We start from the raw sequence: 21,163 nt of genomic DNA on the forward strand, positions 1-21,163 counted from the left end.
GAGGAGTGAGGTAGTTTCCCGTTGCTTTCCTCACCGAGCCAGAGTTGCCATTACATATCAGTCTGCCAAGCCCACTGAAATGCATACACCAACCGACCCTATGAGCAACATTTTCACACCATTCATAGCAGGGACTGGCTGCATAAGGATTGGCATTACTAGCATCGCTCATACCTCAGTCACTTTCATATTGTCAAAGCCAAGCATAAGACAGAGACAGATCTATGAAAGTAACAAAATTGCTCTAGCCTATACTAGAAGACATAGTGCACTGTGAACACTAGGTCCTGCCAGCAAGGGCTAGGCAAGGAAAACCTTGTAATTCCACTCACAAGAAAATCACGTTTCTCCATCTGCCTGTTGGCTTGATGCATTGCCAGAGAAGGGAACAGAAGACTGCAATGGTCAAATAATTGGGCTATCAATAAGCATTGAAAAAACAGGAACAGTTCTCCAGCCATTGATCACGGTTCAAGTTTTGGGCTTCTTCTGAAAGAGTTACAAGAATTCCTTTGCCCAATGACAATATATATATATATACAATACATTATCGTTGTTATTATTGGGGAACAGAATGGTGTAGCGACTTAGCTGATTGTCTGTTGTATCCTGGTGACTGTGGTTTGACTCCTGGTGTTGACAGGGTGGGATTTTCATTTGAAAATCCCATGATGTCAGGAAGGGCATGCAAACATAAATCTCCAGCCACAACTCTTTCATTCCTCAGTGCACGCAGGGATCCTGAGCAAGTGGGATAAGCTGCAGTGGATGATGATGATGATGATTATAGTTAGTATTAATTGGCATCCAGCAACAATCATTTGTTATTTCTAGTATAGTCACACTATATTCAAACTTCAGGGGTACGACAGTAAAACAATTGGATTTTGGGGGTATGCAAACCAAAACGTTTGAATACCACTGCCACAGGGAACATGAAATATTTGTTCTAAATGAGTAAATTCATAATTCCAATATAAAATGTCCATTATTTGACATTATAAATTTTCCAGCTAACTCAATCTTAGCTGCCAGTGTTTCACCCCAGTGTGCCAATTTGGGCACACTTACCAAGATGCCTGACTAGTGCATATAATGCAACCGTGGGTGGATCAGTGATGATACTGCCTGCAATGGAAATTCCCAATACTGAGGATGATCCTTGTATACCTGAAATGCATCTATGTTTAGCCCATACTTGAGATGATGGTGTATGTGACATTGAGTAAGAACTCGCAATTTAGCGCAAAGTGTTTTAAATGTTACGAAGTTGGTCACAGTAGGCTGCCTACAGTAGTATTTATGAGGGTGATGTTGTTGTTTTATAGCTGCTGCAATTTCTTCATTCCACCAAGGAACGAGTTTTTGTCAAAGAGTCTCAGAAAAAAATGGAATGGACTCCTCAGCAGTAGCAAGAATAACTTGCACGATATAAGTTATATCGCCGTCTATGCCCCGGCTGTTTGCCATCATTAAAGGTAGCTAGTAATGTGAACTTTGGCCAATCAGCATGTATAAGAATCCATCGGGGAGAAGCCTTGATGGATTAATGTTTCAACAAAGTAAGAAAAATAAAGAAATGGTCACTGCCACAGAGGTCATCGATCATCGCGTACATCCCGCCGAAGCAGGGGAACGAGTGCACGGCTGCAAAGACTAATGTCATTGCAGGAGAACATACCATGCGCTACACTGAAATGTGTTGGTTCCCCTGTATTCAAAATGCATAAATCTAGCATTCCTATTAAATGTTTTAACTTCCTCCCTCTGGGTGCTGGACATTAAAATCACCGAATAAGAGGAAAGGAAGTTGGAGCTGATCTGTAAGATCAATTACATCGTTGATATTAAGAGGCTGACCTGGTGGGAATTAGCATTGCAAAATATAGTTATGACAGGCAACAAAACATGTAGGCTACCGCTAATGCCTCCAGCTGGGTTCTTAATGGAACTGCTTAACTACAGATGTTAGAGTGAAAATATCAACACCACCAGAAGCCCAGTTGGCATAAACCTGTTTTTTCAAGTATAGTCTAAAATTTCTCAGATTCGTCTAAGATTAGTTTCTTGAATACAGATTAAACTCGCTACAAACTGACTGATTAGCTGGCGATGAAGATGGAGATAGATGCATGCCTTGAGCTTTTTGGACGCTTTTCAGGAGCAGGATTTCCTCCTACAAGAGGAGTGCACACGTTTAGGAGCAGATGGACCTGCTAGTGCTGATGCATACCTTCCAGATAGAAGGCACGTTTCCCCTTTCGGAGGAGGGGTGGGGAAGCGCTTGGTAAGTGCATCCTTCTTCCCCGCCTTCTTTTGTTCTTTACAAAGGCTGGGAGGTAAATTCCAAGCTCTGGTTGATGATGCCCTGGCTTGGGTGCGGCTGCGCCGACTTAGGATTCCAAGCTGGCACAGGCTTCCTTGTGGTCGAAGGTTGAGTGGTCCCAACCTTCAAACTTTTACTCTTTGCAGCTTTGCTCGCAGGAGCAACAGCTGCCATGGGCACAGTGATCTTCACAGGTGTTACTGAAGCAAATAAAAAATCCTGTTAGACTCTGTGCTATCATGCTAACATTGAGAGCCTTGGCAGTTGCATTCATAAATTTGAACTTATGGCACACTTCCTGGTAGGAAAGACCATCCAGGGTATGGATCTCCTGGATCTTCTTCTAAATGAGATATAACAGACAGTTCCGATCTCGAGGAGAATGAAGACCAGAGCAGTTAGTGCACCTATAAGAAGGTGTGCACTCTTCCGCACCATGAGCTCTTCTTCCACATGTACCACACTCATACTGATTCGAACAACAAGACTGCCATGTGTCTGAATCATTGGCATTGATAACACTGCATGGAAGGCGGGATGTACAGGCTAACATCACAACAGTAGGTTGTTTGACTTTCTCTGGAAACACTGGCAATTTGAAGGGGACATTGAACGCACCCATGGCAACGTCTTCACTGTTGACATTCCGCGTAATGCCACAGATGTGTGTAAAGCCATGACACTGCATGTCTTCCATCAACTCATCTTCAGCTTTCAATATGAGGTCATGGTGGAAGATGACTCCACGCACCATATTCAGAGATGTGTGCTATTTCACTTTGACGGGGATTTTGCCAAAGTGGTTGCACGTGAGCAACTGATCAGCCTGAATTGCACTGCGCACCTTCAGAAACAAGCTACCATTGTGCATATTCTTTAAGTCTTCAAGTTTGCTGCAGACACCTTCAATGTGTCTTTTGAGTAATAGACTTCACTAGCTTAAAATCTTGCCCGTTGGTTCTGGTAGCAACCAGGAACCTAGGGAAGCCTAATCCTACGCCTTTGCACTGTGCTTATTCTCAGGGGGTTAGCATCCTTAACCTCATTTCCTTAAAACCAAAAATTTTCCCTGCCATCCAATTGTGCCATCATTCTTTACATAACACAAAGAGCATCCCTGATATTTTTGTTTGTATAATTAAGTTCAAAATCATCATTTTCCAACTCCAGTTTCCTGGGTGTGGCGTACAAGCGTTCTTATCTGCGTACATACTCTGCTCCAGGACATCTTCCCAACAGAGACCTCTCCCCTCCACATCTGATTTCACTGTGTCTATCTAGCATTCCTTGGCCATCCCATAGGTCTCCTTCCTTGGACAGTAAGGTCGAAGTATTGCCTGGCAGGTCTCTCACTCTTCATTGTTATAATGTGCCCATACCACTGAAGTCTACGCTTCATTACACTAGTAATAGGGAACTCAAAGCCAGCTACCTTCCTGTTTACTTCATTCCTGATTTTGTCCTTTTGAGTAGTTTGATTCATAGTCCTAATAAATATAATTTTTGTTGCCTGAATTCTGCTGTAGTCATTGTTTACTAGAGTAAATGCCTCTAAACCACATGTAAGAACCGGTACAATGTAGGTGTGGTATAGAGTTGTTTTTGCTTTTTGTGTTATTTTGCAGTCCCAGAGTAGATCTCGGACTTGATTATAAAAGTTTGATACTCTCTGTGTCTTGCTGAGTATTTCCTGCTTGACAGTGTTATCTTTGGAGATTGTGCTTCTGAGGTATCTGAAGCGAGAAACTGATTCTAATTTTGTTCCTTCCAAAAAAGAAATTCTGAGTAATGTTCCTTCCTGTTGTAGGTCATTTCTACAGTCTTCATTTTACTTATCTTCATCTCAAAATTATCGAACATATTCTTCCACTCAGTTTCTTCTGTACTTCAGCTTCTGTTTCTCTCCATAACAGCCCACCATCAGCAAATACCAGGGCATATGGTCTGCTGTCCATTATTATTATTATTATTATTATTATTATTATTATTATTATTATTATTATGACGATGAACAAAAGTGGTGACTGGGCACTTCCTTGTTGGACACCTCTCTTCATCTCAAACCATTTTGATTGCCCATTGTCTATTTGAACACAGCTGTAGCAATTCTGGTATAGCACCTTTACTTTGTCAGTCAGGTACTTTGGCACCTTGAGGTCTTCCAGGCATTCCCGGATCTTGTTCAGAGGGACACTGTCATGGTCCTTTTCAGTGTCCAAAAATGAGAACCATAGTACTTCGACCTTTCTTGAATCCTTGTTATTCTTCCTCAAGCAAGAGGGTCCACTATCTTCCTACGTCCCATTTTGACGATGTTTTCCAACAACTTCCGGGTGTGTGACAACAATGTTATGCCCCTATAGTTTCCACATTTCCATCCGTTGCCATTTTTAAACAGTGGTATGATGATTCCTTTTCTCCAATCTTCTGGTTTTTTTTTGTTTTTGTTTTGTTTTCTTCCCAGATCACCGAGAGCACTGTATATAGCCAATTTAGGCCTGGTATTCTAGCTGCCTTTATCATATCGAAGCCCGAGGAATTTCCGTTTAGCATTTTTTTAAATGCTGTTTCGACTTCAAGCCATGTTAATGGGAGTTGTTTTCCTGGATCATAGGATATAAACTTCATGGTTTTGATCCGTACTGAATTGATGATGATGATGATGATGATGATGGTGATGCTTGTTTTTTAACCCTTTATAGGTCAGTGGCTAAATATTTATCCACCTGAGTTTTCTCTGAATGTTAACATTTTATTTTTTATTAGAAGAATATTATTTGTTAGTCAACTGTTAGTTGGATGTCATTTGATTTGATACTGTTTTTTCATAAAACCCTTTCAAACGAACTTCTGAACCTGGTGGCTATATATGTGCACTGTTAGCTATTAGCTTCACATGGATTATTGACAATAGTTAAAAATCATTATACTTGCATGAAATAATGAATATCAGCAAATAATATAGCAATCACTCCAGAAACACTCAATATATAGCAACAAACTTAGAATATACACAACATGTGATACTGCTAGGTATGCACACAAGTTCATCCTCCAACCTAATAAAACACCAGACTCATCTGGCTTATATAACTCAAAAGCATGATAGCAATCACCATTAGCATAACTATCAATATAAATTATACTTTTCTTCACTATAGGTCGAGGAGACCTATACAGTGGATAACGTCTACTACGTGGCATTGCCCCGCTCAGAATGTGCAAACAGCAGCTTGCACGTGCTCATATACCCCGTTAGCCACGCATGTGCAGTAGCACTGATACGGGACTTAGAAACTCGCTAGCAAGTCTTACGGCTGCATCTGTCATGGTCTTATTATACATATGCCTTATCAGCTCACGTGTGACGTCATATAATTCAAGGACAAATTGTGGTTTCCTTACCTCTGCTGTGAGTGAGGCCATTGCGGCTGGCAGAGCCACTTTCGTCCCAAATGGCAGCACAGTGCAGGAAATGACACACAGAACAGAAACTGGCCAAATATTAAGCGACTGAACGTCTGCAGACACCACCAAATTCAATAAGGCTCAATATCAATGGCTTCTGTCAAGCATATTCAACTTTATTAAAGTGTCTAAATATTTAGCCACTGTTCAGGTATGCAAACTAAACATAAAATAATGTGAGGGTTAAAGGGGCCTAACATCTAAGGTCATCGCCCCACCCCCCTCCATACTGAAATGAAACGGCGTATGGCTTTTAGTGCTGGGAGTGTCCGAGGACAAGCTCGGCTCGCCATATGAAAGTCTTTTGATTTGACACCCGTAGGCGACCTGCACGTCGTGATGAGGATGAAATGATGATGAAGACAACATACACACCCAGCCCCTGTGCCAGCGAAATTAACCAATTAAGGTTAAAATTCCCAACCATGCCGGGAATCAAACCCGGGACCCCTGTGGCCAAAAGCCAGCATGCTAACCATTTAGCCATGGAGCCGGACGCCCCCCCCCCCGTATTGAATTGTCATCACAAAAATAATTATTAAATTAATGTTGTAATGGTCTACCTTTTCAATACTGTAATATGCAATATTATTGAATTACTAGGGAAATGAAAAAAAAAAAAAAATCGCATTTACGATAATGCGAATTTTTAAATCTTGTACTGAATCCAAGCCTACGGTAATTCTAATGTGAAACAAAATAATTTTTACGCATAAATAGAAGTGCGACAAAATGCGAATTTGGACCCAAAATGCGAAATTAGTATGAATATGCAATTTTGGTGCAAATTCTGCAAAAATGTGCTGATTTTACTGGCAAAAACAACATATTTCGGCAAAATCGTCAGAAATACTCAAAATATGATGCATAAATCTTTCCACCGTTTCGATATATGAAGAAAAGTAGCCGATTGATTGCTGCTTACTGACTTTAATTGATGTTTACAATGGGAATAACAAGGAGAATAAGATCTGTATAGACTATTATCGAAATGTAAATCGAGTGTCACGGAAATAGCGAGATAGGCACAGCGTTGTTTTCCTGTTGTTCAAAATTGAAACTAGTGAAGTGTAGAAAGTCGAGCGATCGTTTAGGTTATGGGGCGCGCGACAATAACTGCGCACGAAAGGGCTCAGCAATATGCAAAAGATGGTTTATATGCCACATATTCAGCGACAGTGTTTTGCAAGTATTGTAATTGCCAAGTTGGGTGGGAATAAAAGATAGCATTGTGAAACATGTTAAATCAGAAAAACCTGGGTAAGTGTCGCGATAACGAAAGTTCAACCCCTACTGCTAGTACGCCTCAAAGAAAGCAATCTTCTGTGCTCATTGTAAACAACGAAAAATTTCCAGAGATAACTTCTCAAAACGCACAGTTGAATTATTTGCCAAAGCAAATATACCCCTGGAAAAACTGGAAAGCAAAGAGCTAAGATCCTGGATTACTGAGTTTTCAAATGAAGAGCTGCCATGTGGGAACTCTACGTGAAGTATATTTATTGGGTAAGTTTCAATTTCATTGATCGGGTACGTTTTAGGTATTACGACATCGAAACCATGCGAAAAATTGAAGGACACCGAATTTAAGTGCGATTTTCATATTGAACTATCTTACCTGTACCCAACTGATCCAGTAATTTTAAATTATTTTGTTAAAATTTGAGGTTTCCTTCTTTCTAGAATTTACATCTGACCACCAGAAAAGAGCAGCAGAGGCGCTAGTGGGGAAGAACATCAACATACTCTGTGATGAAACTACAGATAGAATCGGCCATTGTGTTTTTATCATCATATTCCAAGTCGCAGTCGAATCGAAAAGAGAGCTGCACGTTGTTTCTGTAAACTATCTTGATGCAGGAATGCTACAAACTGCTCTCTTGCTGTTTTAGAAGCTCTGCGCAGTTATAGTGTACCATATGATGCAGTTAAAGTGTTTGTTAGTGACAGTGCCCCATACATGATCCGGTGTTATGAAACATTTAGTGTGGTCATAGGGGATCATTCAATGCATGTACAGTGCTGGGCACATAAGATCAGCTTGGTTGGCAATAGTTGGGTCGCAGTGATGACAGATTTAAATCATGTGGTTGCGATGGTAAAGTCTGCATTTTTGAACACAAGAAAGTGAAAATATAATCATTTACAATTTTTAACATCAAAGTATGGTGGTTCAAAGGAAGCAAAGCTTTTTCCTGCACCTGTCATAACCTGATGGAATGGCTGGTTTCAGGCTGTCTTCTATATGAGTGTTTACTTTACTGATGTTGTTACATTTTTCAAGATGTATGACGTGAAAGACATCAACAACTGTGGTTTTAAGTACCTGACTGATCTGAGTGACCGAGAAGTGAATAGGCTTCACTCACACATGGTTTTTGTCACAGATCATGCAGCTGGATTGGTTGACCTCCTTGCTGATCTTGAAGGGTCTCTGTATCCTAAATTTCATCTCCTTTACCCCAAACTGCGTAACTTTGAAACCAGTTTTACCTTGATTTGTGAGGGGAATTTTTCTGCGGCAACTAATGATGCTTTGATTAAGCTCACTCCTCTACAGCAGGCTGCATGTAGAGACACGTTTGTCAAAGCTGCACATCCTTCACAGTGCAAGCTAGCTACACTGAAAGCTAAAGACCCCAACCATAAGTATTTTGTGTTAATTTCTCAAGCTTTGTATCCAAAAAATATAATTTTGAATAATGCTAATAAATTAGATGAGCTTGAGAAATTGTTTGTAGAAACAGATCTCTCACGAAACGATATCTGGTCTGGTTTCAGTTCTCTGAAACATGCAACTCAAATCCAGATGAAAGAAAGTGAAAAATGTGATGTCATGCTTGCATTAACTGTATTTCACACAGAGTTCAGCATATATGCTAAATACTGTCTTGAGTTGTTGTGTACCCCAACGAACAATGTAGATAGCCAGCGTGTTGTCTCATTACAACACAGTGGTTATAGACAGACAGTGCAATTTGAAGAAAAGCAATGCCGAAGTACTGACAATGCTTTCGTTTGAACAATGAATTTGTATTGTGTGTGAACCAAGGGCAATAACTGCACTTCATAAACTTGGAATCATTAAAATTAGTAATACCATGCAATTATTTAACTTTGTAAATAGATGTTAATTTTGGAAAAATAGATGCTAATTTTGGAAAAAATAGATGTTAATTTTTCAGGTCCCTATGAATTACATGACTAAACTAGGGAGTAGTTTCGGCCTTGGCTGGCCGTCTTCAGCCTTAATGTAATACATCTAATAACTAAACAAATGTACAAACAAACAACTGACATAAAAACAAATGTACAAAAACACAGTTGGCATTAAAATCTGGGATGAACTATGTGTAAAATTTGAAAAATAAATTAGGCTCTAAATTCTTGGCATCTGGAGTAAGCTCATCATCCAGACTCATTCTTGCATTAATATTCATAGAATTGTTAGTTCGATCACTGATAATCATTACAATTTCAATTGCAAAATGGGAACCGGTAAATGTTGATTCTGTAGTCAGATCATCAATCATCAAATCTACTTGAGTGGTGTTCAAATCAATCAATACTGATCTGCACTTGGGGCAGTTGCCCAGGTGGCAGATTCCCTATCTGTTGTTTTCCTAGCCTTTTCCTAAATGATTTCAAAGAAATTTATTGAACGTCTCCCTTGGTAAGTTATTCCAATCCCTAACTCCCCGTCCTATAAATGAATATTTGCCCCAGTTTGTCCTCCTGAATTCCAACTTTATCTTCATATTGTGATCATTCCTACTTTTATAAACACCACTCAAACCTATTCGTCTACTAATGTCATTCCGCCATCTCTCCGCTGACAGCTCGGAACATACCACTTAGTTGAGCAGCTCTTCTTTCTCTCAATTCTTCCCAGCCCAAACTTTGCAACATTTTTGTAACGCTACTCTTTTGTCTGAAATCACCCAGAACAAATCGAGCTGCTTTCCTTTGGATTTTTTCCAGTTCTTGAATCAGGTAATCCTGGTGAGGGTCCCATACACTGGAACCATACTCTAGTTGGGGTCTTACCAGAGACTTATATGCCCTCTCCTTTACATCCTTACTACAACCCCTAAACACCCCCATAACCATGTGCAGAGATCTGTACCCTTTATTTACAATCCCATTTATGTGATTTCCCCAATGAAGATCTTTCCTTATATTAACACCTAGATACTTACAATGATCCCCAAAAGGAACTTTTACCCCATCAACGCAGTAATTAAAACTGAGAGGACTTTTCCTATTTGTGAAACTCACAACCTGACTTTTAACCCCGTTTATCAACATACCATTGCCTGCTGTCTGTCTCACAACATTTTTGAGGTCACGTTGCAGTTGCTCACAATCTTGTAACTTATTTATTACTCTATAGAGAATAACATCATCCGCAAAAAGTCTTACCTCCGATTCCACTCCTTTACTCATATCATTTATATATATAAGAAAACATAAAGGTCCGATGATACTGCCTTGAGGAATTCCCCTCTTAATTATTACAGGGTCAGATAAAGCTTCACCTACTCTAATTCTCTGAGATCTATTTTCTAGAAATATAACAACCCATTCAGTCACTCTTTTGTCTAGTCCAATTGCACTCATTTTTGCCAGTAGTCTCCCATGATCTACAGGTCCATCGTGATACAGTCCATTTGACCTCCAGAATCCAAGATATCTGCTATATCTTGCTGGAATCCTACAAATTGAGCTTCAGTGGAATAACCTTTCCTAAAACCGACCTGCCTTCTATCGAACCAGTTATTAACTTTGCAAACATGTCTAATATAATCGGAAAGAATGCCTTCCCAAAGCTTACATGCAGCGCATGTCAAACTGTAATTTTCAGCTTTATGTATATCACCCTTTCCTTTATACACAGGGGCTACTATAGCAACTATCCATTCATTTGGTATAGCTCCTTCAACCAAACAATAATCAAATAAGTACTTCAGATATGGTACTATATCCCTACCCATTGTCTTTAGTATATCCCCAGAAATCTTATCAATTCCAGCCGCTTTTCTAGTTTTCAACTTTTGTATCTTATTGTAAATGTCATTGTTATCATATGTAAATTTTAATACTTCTCTATCTCGACATTATCCTTGTAACCTACAATCTTTACATACTGCTGGCTGAATACTACTGCCTTTTGAAGATCTTCACATGCACACTCCCCTTGTTCATTAATGATTCCTGGAATGTCCTTCTTGGAACCTGTTTCTGCCTTAAAATACCTATACATATCATTTCATTTTTCACTTTTTAGCAGTATGCAAGCCACTGGACACCACTGTAAATAACCACAAGCTGACGCAGAACTGCTAGATGGTATTTCCACATCAACCAAAGCAAATAAAATGAAATGCTCCTGTAGTGCTAAAAATCTTGCTGAAATGCTGTTGGACATTGTCAGGGCAGCACATGAAGATATGGTTAAAACCGACACATTCTTAATTTGTGGCTGGTATAAATTCGCAATTTATTGCAGTGTCCATGAAGCTAACCTAAAGGAATGATAGATAAAATTAATAAATTGAAGGCGAGAGCGTGTTAGTCAAATGGCATAGGTTATATGAGACTTGCCTCCTGTTGCGGCATGTGGTGCATGGCCTATTGTTGTGTGCCTCATACTAACGGTTGTGAGATTCAAAGGAAAAGGAAGGAGCGAGGCAAGGAGATAGGGGCGGGGCAAGGGGTGAGGGGTGAGGGGGTGGGGCCAAAGGATGTGGGAAAAGAGATGGCTGCTGGGGAAAAGTGCTGTGAATATTATGAAAAGATGAATTGTGACTTGTTGGTTTGACGTTTCTAAAAATGGGAATTAAAAGGTGAGATAGGATATTTGGCTTTTCTGAAATGTCATTAAGATTATAATTCAGGTTAAAATATTGATCTATATGTATGAAGCAGCTTTCAGTAATGTTAAGGAGGGGTCTTTTGTTGATGATTTTGAGAATTTCCATATCTTGTTTTATGTCTATTTTTGTACATTTGTTTTTATGTCAGTTGTGTGTTTGTATGTTTGTTTAGTTATTAGTTGTATGTTGTATTACATTAAGGCTGAAGATGGCAAGCCAAGGCCGAAACTAGTCCCTAGCTTAGTAACATAATTCAATAATACTGCATATTATAGTATTGAAAAGGTAGACCATTACAACATTAATTTAATAATTATTATTGTTTTTCTGGATTTCATATATTCTACAGTTGGTGGTTGTGTTGTCTCCATCTCCATTTAATAATAATGTTAATGGCTTTACGTCCCACTAACTACTTTTATGGTTTTTGGAGACACCAATGTGCCAGAATTTAGTCCCACAGGAGTTATTTTACATGCCAGTAAATCTACCAACATGAGGCTGATGTGTTTGAGCATATTCAAATACCACTGGACTGAGCAAAGATCGAACCTGCCAAGTTGGGGTCAGAAGGCCAGCGCCTCAACCATCTGAGCCACTCAGCCCAGTAATCTCCATTTAACATGCTGAAGTTCATCTTCATTTTATCTCTAATCTCTTCCTCTGCTTTTATAAAAGTATCATCATTTGTTTCCAGAGTAAGGATGTTTCCACATTCACTTCTTTTACTTTTTGTTACTTTATATAAGTTAGAGTAGAACGCAGCCCGGAAGGCTGTGCACAGTGACATTCGCGCGCTTTGTAGTATGACGTGTTTTCTGCTGAGCCAATAGAATCATTTCAGTAAGAGGTGCCTGTTTGGGCGGGTCACGAGTGAATGTTTTGAGTTTTATTTGTAAATATCATAATCAACGAATTTAGGGAACTATTTGCATGTGTACGATAGATCCAGGAAGAGCAAAAAGACAAGTATTCCGTCGACAGGCGAGGGAAATAGTATTTAAAGTGTATTTGTATTTGGTAAGCATGCAGCAGCAGGCGTTCATAGGCGGAGAAGGTGAGGAACGCCATGTTGCCACACTTCAAAAGAAGACAGCACTCGCGTGTGGTATCGGCCTCCAAACAGTACAGAGGATAAAACAAGCTTCGGAAATAAAAATAATGCGGTGTTCAGGTCGCCAGAGAAGAACCCTTAGAGGAAGAAGCCAGTGATGGTCCTCGATGATTTCATTTAAAATGTTCTGCGTACAACAATATTTGATATGTATAAAAATGGCGAATATCCTACGGCATTGAAACTGGACCGTCCATTTACCTTCCTTAATATCTCGAAAATTTTCCTCAACACTTTCACGGGGTTTGATGTTAAAAATTAATTTGGACTTTTAGGAAACGTTTAAGCCCACAAAAAATATAGGTCATCACTTTGGAATTCAAGATATAACTGGAAGAAAAAATGTTTACACATTCATGCTGTTATGCTCTCTGCACTTCGCCTTCATTTCCATTTAACTTCTTTAATATCTCAAAAATTACCCTCAACACTTTCTCGGGGTTTGATGTTTAAAATTAATTTGGATTTTCAGGAAACTTTTAAGCCCAAAAAATATAGGTCATCGCGTTGGAATTAAAGATATAACTGGATAAAAAAATGTTTACACATACATGCTGTTATGAGTAGCCACATTGGCATCACCGCACCTCATACTTCTGTCTCTCTCTGCGCAACGAAACCGCCTTCCGGGCTGCGTTCTACTTTAGTAACTTCCTACTTCCTTGGCAGTCTTCCTCTATCCTGGTAGTAAAGTCATACCAGCACTTTTTCTATTCTTCTTGGATTAGAGGTTTTACAAACCACTTCTTGGTCTGATATTCCTGTGCTCACTCTTCAATTTCTACCTCATTTCTTCTATTGGCCACTTTATGTTTTACTTGATCTAATTTTCTTTCCAGAGTATTTCTTTCTTTTACTGTTGTCTTCACCCAGTCATTCCACCATGGCGTTTCCTTCTCTATCAGTTTTGCACCTGTTATCCCACAGGTTTCCTCAGAGAGTTTCTTTGAAGAAGGTCCATTCTTCTTCTTTGAGTCCTTCTACAACCAGGTCTTGATCTCTGTCATTTTTGTGCACTTAGCTTTGCGGATGAACATCTTTAAGATCAGATATCAATAGCTGATGGTCACTATCTAGATACTGACTGGGTATGACTTTGACATCTCTAACATACCGACCAGCTTTGGCATCAGTGATGATGTAGTCTATTACGGCCTTGAGCTTTGCATCCCAACTGTACGTTGTTATTTTATGACTCCCCCTCTTCTGATACCATGTGTTTTGTTTGCTTGAGTTGTTTCACATACAAAAATCAATCAAGCTGTTTCCTTCAGAGTTTCTGTTCCTAAGCCATGAGGCCCAATGATGCTTTCACAACCTCCTCTCTCTTTGCCAGCTTGGGCATTCAGATCACCCATAATTATGATGTTCTCCTCTCTTTTTTTTTTTGCTATTTGCTTTACGTCGCACCGACACAGATATGTCTTATGGCGACGATGGGATGGGAAAGGCCTAGGAATGGGAAGGAAGCGGCCGTGGCCTTAATTAAGGCACTATCTTGCGAAGTTTCAACGCAACTTCATTTAAATCTTGTACAAATCCAATTGAACTTCGCAAGATAGTATTACAATTCCAAGGACACCGTAAATTCACATCATTATACGACGCTGTGTCCAATATTTTAATTTAAATAGACATCATTTTAACACCCATTAAAGGTGGATATCGGCAGGACTTCAATTTTTAATGCAATTTCATTCATTCCTAACTCAACTTTTATGAACTACGCAAGGCAACTTCAAGGATACTGTGAATTCATATCATCACAAGACGTTGTATTTAATTAGACATTACTATATTGTGTTTTTAATTTGTACTTGACAAAATGGGATTTTAATTCTATGTTTGTACCATCCAAATTTTTAAGTGTTACATTGTAATACTCATTGTTTTGAATTTTTAATGGGGGCCCCCCCTATTTTAGTCAGGTCTTATTGTATACTGAATTTTAATCCACTAGCTGAGGAAGAGAATGCATAATATTCTCGAAACATGTACTAGATGTTAACGTGAAAGGTAAATAAATAAATAGTATTGACTAGGCGGACCATCTTCCAGCATATTTACAATTGTGCAACAGTTCTTGGATGAAACAGAGATTCATGCTATGGTTTGGCCTGCTCGAAGCCGCGATTTGAATCCCATTGAGCATGTTTGGGACCAGCTGGGGAGAAGAGTCCGTCAGCGCTATCCAGAGACCCTACAGGACATATGGAATGCCCTCCTGGAAGAATGGGAGATGATTCCTCAACAGGACATTACCGCATTAATCAGGAGCATGCCTGAAAGGTTGAATGCCGTCATTGCTGCAAGAGGTGGCAATACACGCTTTTGAAGATCTGAGGTCTGTGAAGTGAAAGTGTGAAGTGTGTAACATTAAAACAGCGTGCATTACCTTTATGAGCTTACTCAAAGCTTCCTTGAAATGTGCATCTCTCGCTTAATTTGTTCAATTTGTTTATAACTGTCTTTTCTTTTCATTGTTAGACCGTTAGATGGGACCGTACCACTATATTCCATCGTAAGATGGTGGATTAGTGTCATAAATTTAGAATAAATTTCAGTTTTTGTAAGATATTGAAGTGTTGCGTTTTTAGTGCCGCTCAGTGTATATCTAAAGGGAAACCATCAGCCAATCAATCAATACTGATCTGCATTTAGGGCAGTCCCCCAGGTGGCAGATTCCCTATCTGTTGCTTTCCTAGCCTTTTCCTAAATGATTTCAAAGAAATTGGAAATTTATTGGACATCTCGCTTGGTTAGTTATTCCAATCCCTAACTCCCCTTCCTATAAATGAATATTTACCCCAGTTTGTCCTCTTGAATTCCAACTTTATCTTCATATTGGATCTTTCCTACTTTTATAAACGCCATTCAAACTTATTTGTCTACTAATGTCATTCCACGCCAACTCTCCGCTGACAGCTCGGAACATACCACTTAGTCAAGCAGCTCTTCTTCTTTCTCTCAATTCTTCCCAACCCAAACATTGCAACATTTTTGTAACGCTACTCTACTGTCGGAAATCACCCAGAACAAATCGAGCTGCTTTTCTTTGGATTTTTCCAGTTCTTGAATCAGGTAATCCTGGTGAGGGTCCCACACACTGGAACCATACTCTAGTTGGGGTCTTACCAGAGACTTATATGCACTCTCCTTTACATCCTTACTACAACCCCTAAACACCCTCACAACCATGTGCAGAGATCTGTACCCTTTATTTACAATCCCATTTATGTGATAACCCCAATGAAGATATTTTCTTATATTAACACCTAGATACTTACAATGATCCCCAAAAGGAACTTTCACCCCATCAACGCAGTAATTAAAACCGAGAGGACTTTTCGTATTTGTAAAACTCACAACCTGACTTTTAACCCCGTTTATCAACATACCATTGCCTGCTGTCCATCTCACAACATTTTCGAGGTCACGTTGCAGTTGCTCACAATCTTGTAACTTATTTATCACTCTATAGAGAATAACATCATATGCAGAAAGCCTTACCTAAAATTCCACTCTTTTACTCATATCATTTATACACTGACTGACAGAGCAAATGCAACACCAAGGAGGAGTGGTTCGAAAGGGATGAAAGTTGGGGAAAAAACAGAGACGGCACGGACGAATAATTGATGTTTATTTCAAACCGATATGCAGGTTACACAATGCGCACGGCATCGACTCAGTAGGATGTAGGACCACCGCGAGCGGCGATGCACGTAGAAACACGTCGAGGTACAGAGTCAATAAGAGTGCGGATGGTTCTCCATTCTCTGTCAACCATTTGCCACAGTTGGTCGTCCGTACGAGGCTGGGGCAGAGTTTGCAAACGGCGTCCAATGAGATCCCACACGTGTTCGATTGGTGAGAGATCCGGAGAGTACACTGGCCACGGAAGCATCTGTACACCTCGTAGAGCCTGTTAGGAGATGCGAGCAGTGTGTGGGCGGGCATTATCCTGCTGAAACAGAGCATTGGGCAGCCCCTGAAGGCACCGGCCGCAGCACATGCTGCACGTAGCGGTGGGCATTTAACGTGCCTTGAATACGCACTAGAGGTGACGTGGAATCATACGCAATAGCGCCCCAAACCATGATGCCGCGTTGTCTAGCGGTAGGGCGCTCCACAGTTACTGTCGGATTTGACCTTTCTCCACGCCGACGCCACACTCGTCTGCGGTGACTATCACTGACAGAACAGAAGCGTGACTCATCGGAGAACACGACGTTCCGCCATTCCCTCATCCAAGTCGCTCTAGCCCGGCACCATGCCAGGCGTGCACGTCTATGCTGTGGAGTCAATGGTAGTCTTCTGAGCGGACGCCGGGAGTGCAGGCCTCCTTCAACCAATCGACGGGAAATTGTTCAGGTCGATATTGGAACAGCCAGGGTGTCTTGCACATGCTGAAGAATGGCGGTTGACGTGGCGGGCGGGGCTGCCACCGCTTGGCGGCGGATGCGCCGATCCTCGCGTGCTGATGTCACTCGGGCTGCGCCTGGACCCCTCGCACGTGCCACATGTCCCTGCGCCAACCATCTTCGCCACAGGCGTTGCACCGTGGACACATCCCTATGGGTATCGGCTGCGATTTGACGAAGTGACCAACCTGCCCTTCTCAGCCCGATCACCATACCCCTCGTAAAGTCGTCTGTCTGCTGGAAATGCCTCCGTTGACGGCGGCCTGGCATTCTTAGCTATACACGTGTCCTGTGGCACAGGACAACACGTTCTACAATGACTGTCGGCTGAGAAATCACGGTACGAAGTGGGCCATTCGCCAACGCCGTGTCCCATTTATCGTTCGCTACGTGCGCAGCACAGCGGCGCATTTCACATCATGAGCATACCTCAGTGACTTCAGTCTACCCTGCAATTGGCATAAAGTTCTGACCACTCCTTCTCGGTGTTGCATTTGCTCTGTCAGTCAGTGTATATAAACTGGAAATTAATAATTCAATGTTTTTTAAAACACAGAAACATAAGTGAAAATAAAGCAACTCAGGACATATCACAAATTATAAAACAAAACAAAATATCTATATCTATATAGCTTCAAAACTGAGGCGAGTAAAAAATATTCAATAAACCTTTACATTCTGCCTTAATTAAGGTTGCCAGTTTTAGCAGAACTATGGCATTTTAGCTGGGCAGTGAAAGGGTTCAAGAATGAGACGTACCAAAATGGTATACTTTTGACGATGTCAACAATTTTAAAAGGAACAGGTTATGAAAGAAGGCAATAATGAGACATTGGCACTTCATTCACAAATGATAAGGGTGGTAGACTCTAAGGTCAGAAAAAAAAAAGGTGGGGAGACATCCATCATCCTAACCAAGATAATACTTTGTATTGAAGAGTATATATTTGTTTATTGTGTTTTTGTTTGGAGTTAGCTGTGAGAGACTTATATACCTCCTATGAGACTTTTTAAATGGCGTTCCAGGATTAAAAGATCCTCAAACCTCGTCGCTCCATCAGCATCGGCCAAAAGCAGTACTGCTCCTCGAGCACTCTGTATGCCCTACAAATATAAAGTAAAGGAATAAATAAAAATATCACCTGTTTATACTAACACAAATAAAGCAGTATGAACAACAGACATAGCCAAAAGTGAGATTAATATCTTAGTATATACATGCAATATCACAAAATCTTTAAACACAATAAACCAATACATGCATCTAATAACTGCGAAGGCCAATATCATAGATGCCCTTAACCGAACACTGATAAAGACATTAAACTGCAATTGCTTCAAGAAAGTAGTATACATTCAGCAATAAAACACAGAATGTAAATCCTACTTCCAAAATAGTTGGTAAAAATAGACAGTGTTCCCATGAAACTATGAGTAGTGTTTTTAAAGACTGCACCATCAAGTTGATTACACTGCAAAGATGAATAGTAGCCTAGAACTAACAGTGAGCCAGTAACATCTAATCATTCATAACATTTTGATCGTACTCTGTAATGTCCCTCAGTGCTCATGGCTGGTTTCTGGTACACAACAGTTTCCCTTGAGTTACCTATGTGTGCTTGTAACATTCTATGCTGATCATTTTAATGAGTTTCCAGGAACTTAAAACCAGATTTATAAGCCCTGGCAACAAACAGTACAGATATAGTCATGTTTCCTACCTCTCGTTGTTCAATTGATGTATCTTCACGTGTCATTAGTGATTTTTTAGTAACATCTAATTACTTTTAATTTCAGAATTTCTCATAAAGAAAATTGGTTGATAAATAGGTACACAATCATCTTAATAAAGACGCAATTAAGAAGTCAGTAACTGGTTGCATTTGGCACGAAACAATATAGAAAAGGAAATGTCAGATAATTATAAATGAAAGGAACTTGTCAACAGACCCAGTTCTTCAAACAAAAGAGGTAACTGAAAATAACAAGACAGATGGGATAACAATAGCTCAGAAGAAAAGATCTTGGGAGGACTTATGTAACCAGCCACACAGGATGTTGGACTGTAAAACAGAACTGTATTTCATGATGAAAGGGAAAACAAGAAAGCACAATAATGACCACAGGGTAAGTACTGATATATCCTTTAACCGGTGGCATGCAGAATTCAGAACATAACTGCTGATGTGAGGTTTGCGAGACTTCTTACAAATAGAGTTTAACAAGAAATATTTGATGTTTTCTACAAGTACCATAATTATTTATCTGATTCAACATGTAATAACCTCCCATAATATGAATATATTGAGCCCTTATTTCAGTACCCATGTAAATTAATACATAATTTTATTGATAACATCATGTATTTGGAGTCTTTACAATTCTGTGCTTCTCTATTTACTCATTCGGAACAAATATTTCGGATTCCCTATGGGAATCAACATCTATATCATCCGATGGCCAAGCAGGCATCAATTTTTGATAATGAGACAAAGTCTCTCATTGGCACTGCCGGTGGCTACAATTAGCCTACGCAGTGGCCTCCACGGTATGCACTAGCTAGCGTCTTGGTAGGTGTGCTAGGTGCCAACTGATGAGCCCAGCTTAGCACACGAGGGCGAAACGCTGGCAACCAGGAATGACAACCGAAGCCCTCTTTACGAACAATTAATATTTTCGCTCAATAGTTTAAATCTGAAAGACAAAAGACTTGTTAACATCCTCAAAACAAGCTCTCCAAGCACCCCCACTAAGCCGCTCAACTCATCACGCCCCTATTCTCCCTCCAATACACACAACTCCTCCCCAAGCGCCAATCACATACCCACAGCGCCGCCTTCTCAAATCCACTCCCCTCCTCTAAGACGTCACACGTACAACACGAGGAGCAGGACATTAGCGACAGCCAGTGCTCCACAAACCTCCTAACAATTAGGCAACAGCTCAACAGCTTTCAAGGTAAATTTTTAACTTTCACATTTTTCATTTCTCAATGATTTCCCGTTTCTTTTCTTTTTCCGTCATTTCACTTAACTAATTAAGACAAATCCTCCATTTTCAGATTTCCCTCACATGTAGGACAGCTCAAACACCGATTGCACTGCACAACATTTTCGACCGTTGCCCATTCAACCAACAACTGACTTTCCCACACTTCAACAACAAAATATACGCAAATTTTTAGTCAACTAGGAAGAACCTAATGATGTTTTTAACTATCTTCATTTGAAGCTGGTGTTGTTTTAACTCTGTCTTAGCACAGCCTCAGTTTATAATCAACAAAAGCTGTTCACTTGCACTGTGCACTCCATTCAAATAGAGAGTGACCAACGGAGTTTGACTACCTCATGAATCCTAGGGCGAATTATTTTGGTTGGAGCCAAATTACAAATAGTCAAATTGGAATGTTTTACCTCATCATTTTTAACAATTAGAAATAAGTGTACAGTAATTATAAATTGTTTTATTTTGCCAACATTTGTATATACTACGCAGAACTACCATCGAACTCAATATCATACGGACTTTGATTACTTCCATTTTTATACTGTGCATATGATAACCTCATTTTAATATTAAGAAACCACTAGCGTATTTTACTATGTGTAACTAGTCTGTTGTTATTTCGTTTTGGATAGGACTTTGTACGTGTTTTTAATGTATTCTTTCTTACAAATATTGCTCATAATTTCCAACCAGACGTCTGGTTTAATTTTGAGGTGCTTTGATATGACTGATGATGCCCCACATGGAGGGCGAAACATGTCTCCATTTTAACGATGTTTAACTAAAAATGTTAACATCCAGTAATGTATTGAATAGGTTGGAGTCCAATAAATTCTTTTATATTATTATTATTATTGAGATTCTTTCAATACGGAAAATAAAATGATTTTCATTACTTGCAAACCAGGAATGAGTTAGCTGGAAAATTTATAATGTCCAATAACGGGCC

The 21,163-nt window shown here is 39.9% G+C and overlaps 1 protein-coding gene across 1 annotated transcript in view; it reads right to left on the reverse strand.

Annotated features, from left to right (window-relative positions):
• Nucleotides 1-21,163, reverse strand: part of LOC136864476 (dolichyl-phosphate beta-glucosyltransferase) — a 333,811-nt gene that overhangs the window by 118,075 nt on the left and 194,573 nt on the right. Inside the window, exon 4 of the mRNA XM_067141499.2 lies at nt 18,204-18,312. Within this exon, the coding sequence (XP_066997600.1) occupies nt 18,204-18,312 (109 nt within the window). The remainder of the gene's footprint in view (nt 1-18,203; nt 18,313-21,163) is intronic.

Source organism: Anabrus simplex, chromosome 2, assembly GCF_040414725.1.
Source record: "Anabrus simplex isolate iqAnaSimp1 chromosome 2, ASM4041472v1, whole genome shotgun sequence".
In the NCBI taxonomy this organism is placed as follows: Eukaryota; Metazoa; Arthropoda; class Insecta; order Orthoptera; family Tettigoniidae; genus Anabrus; species Anabrus simplex.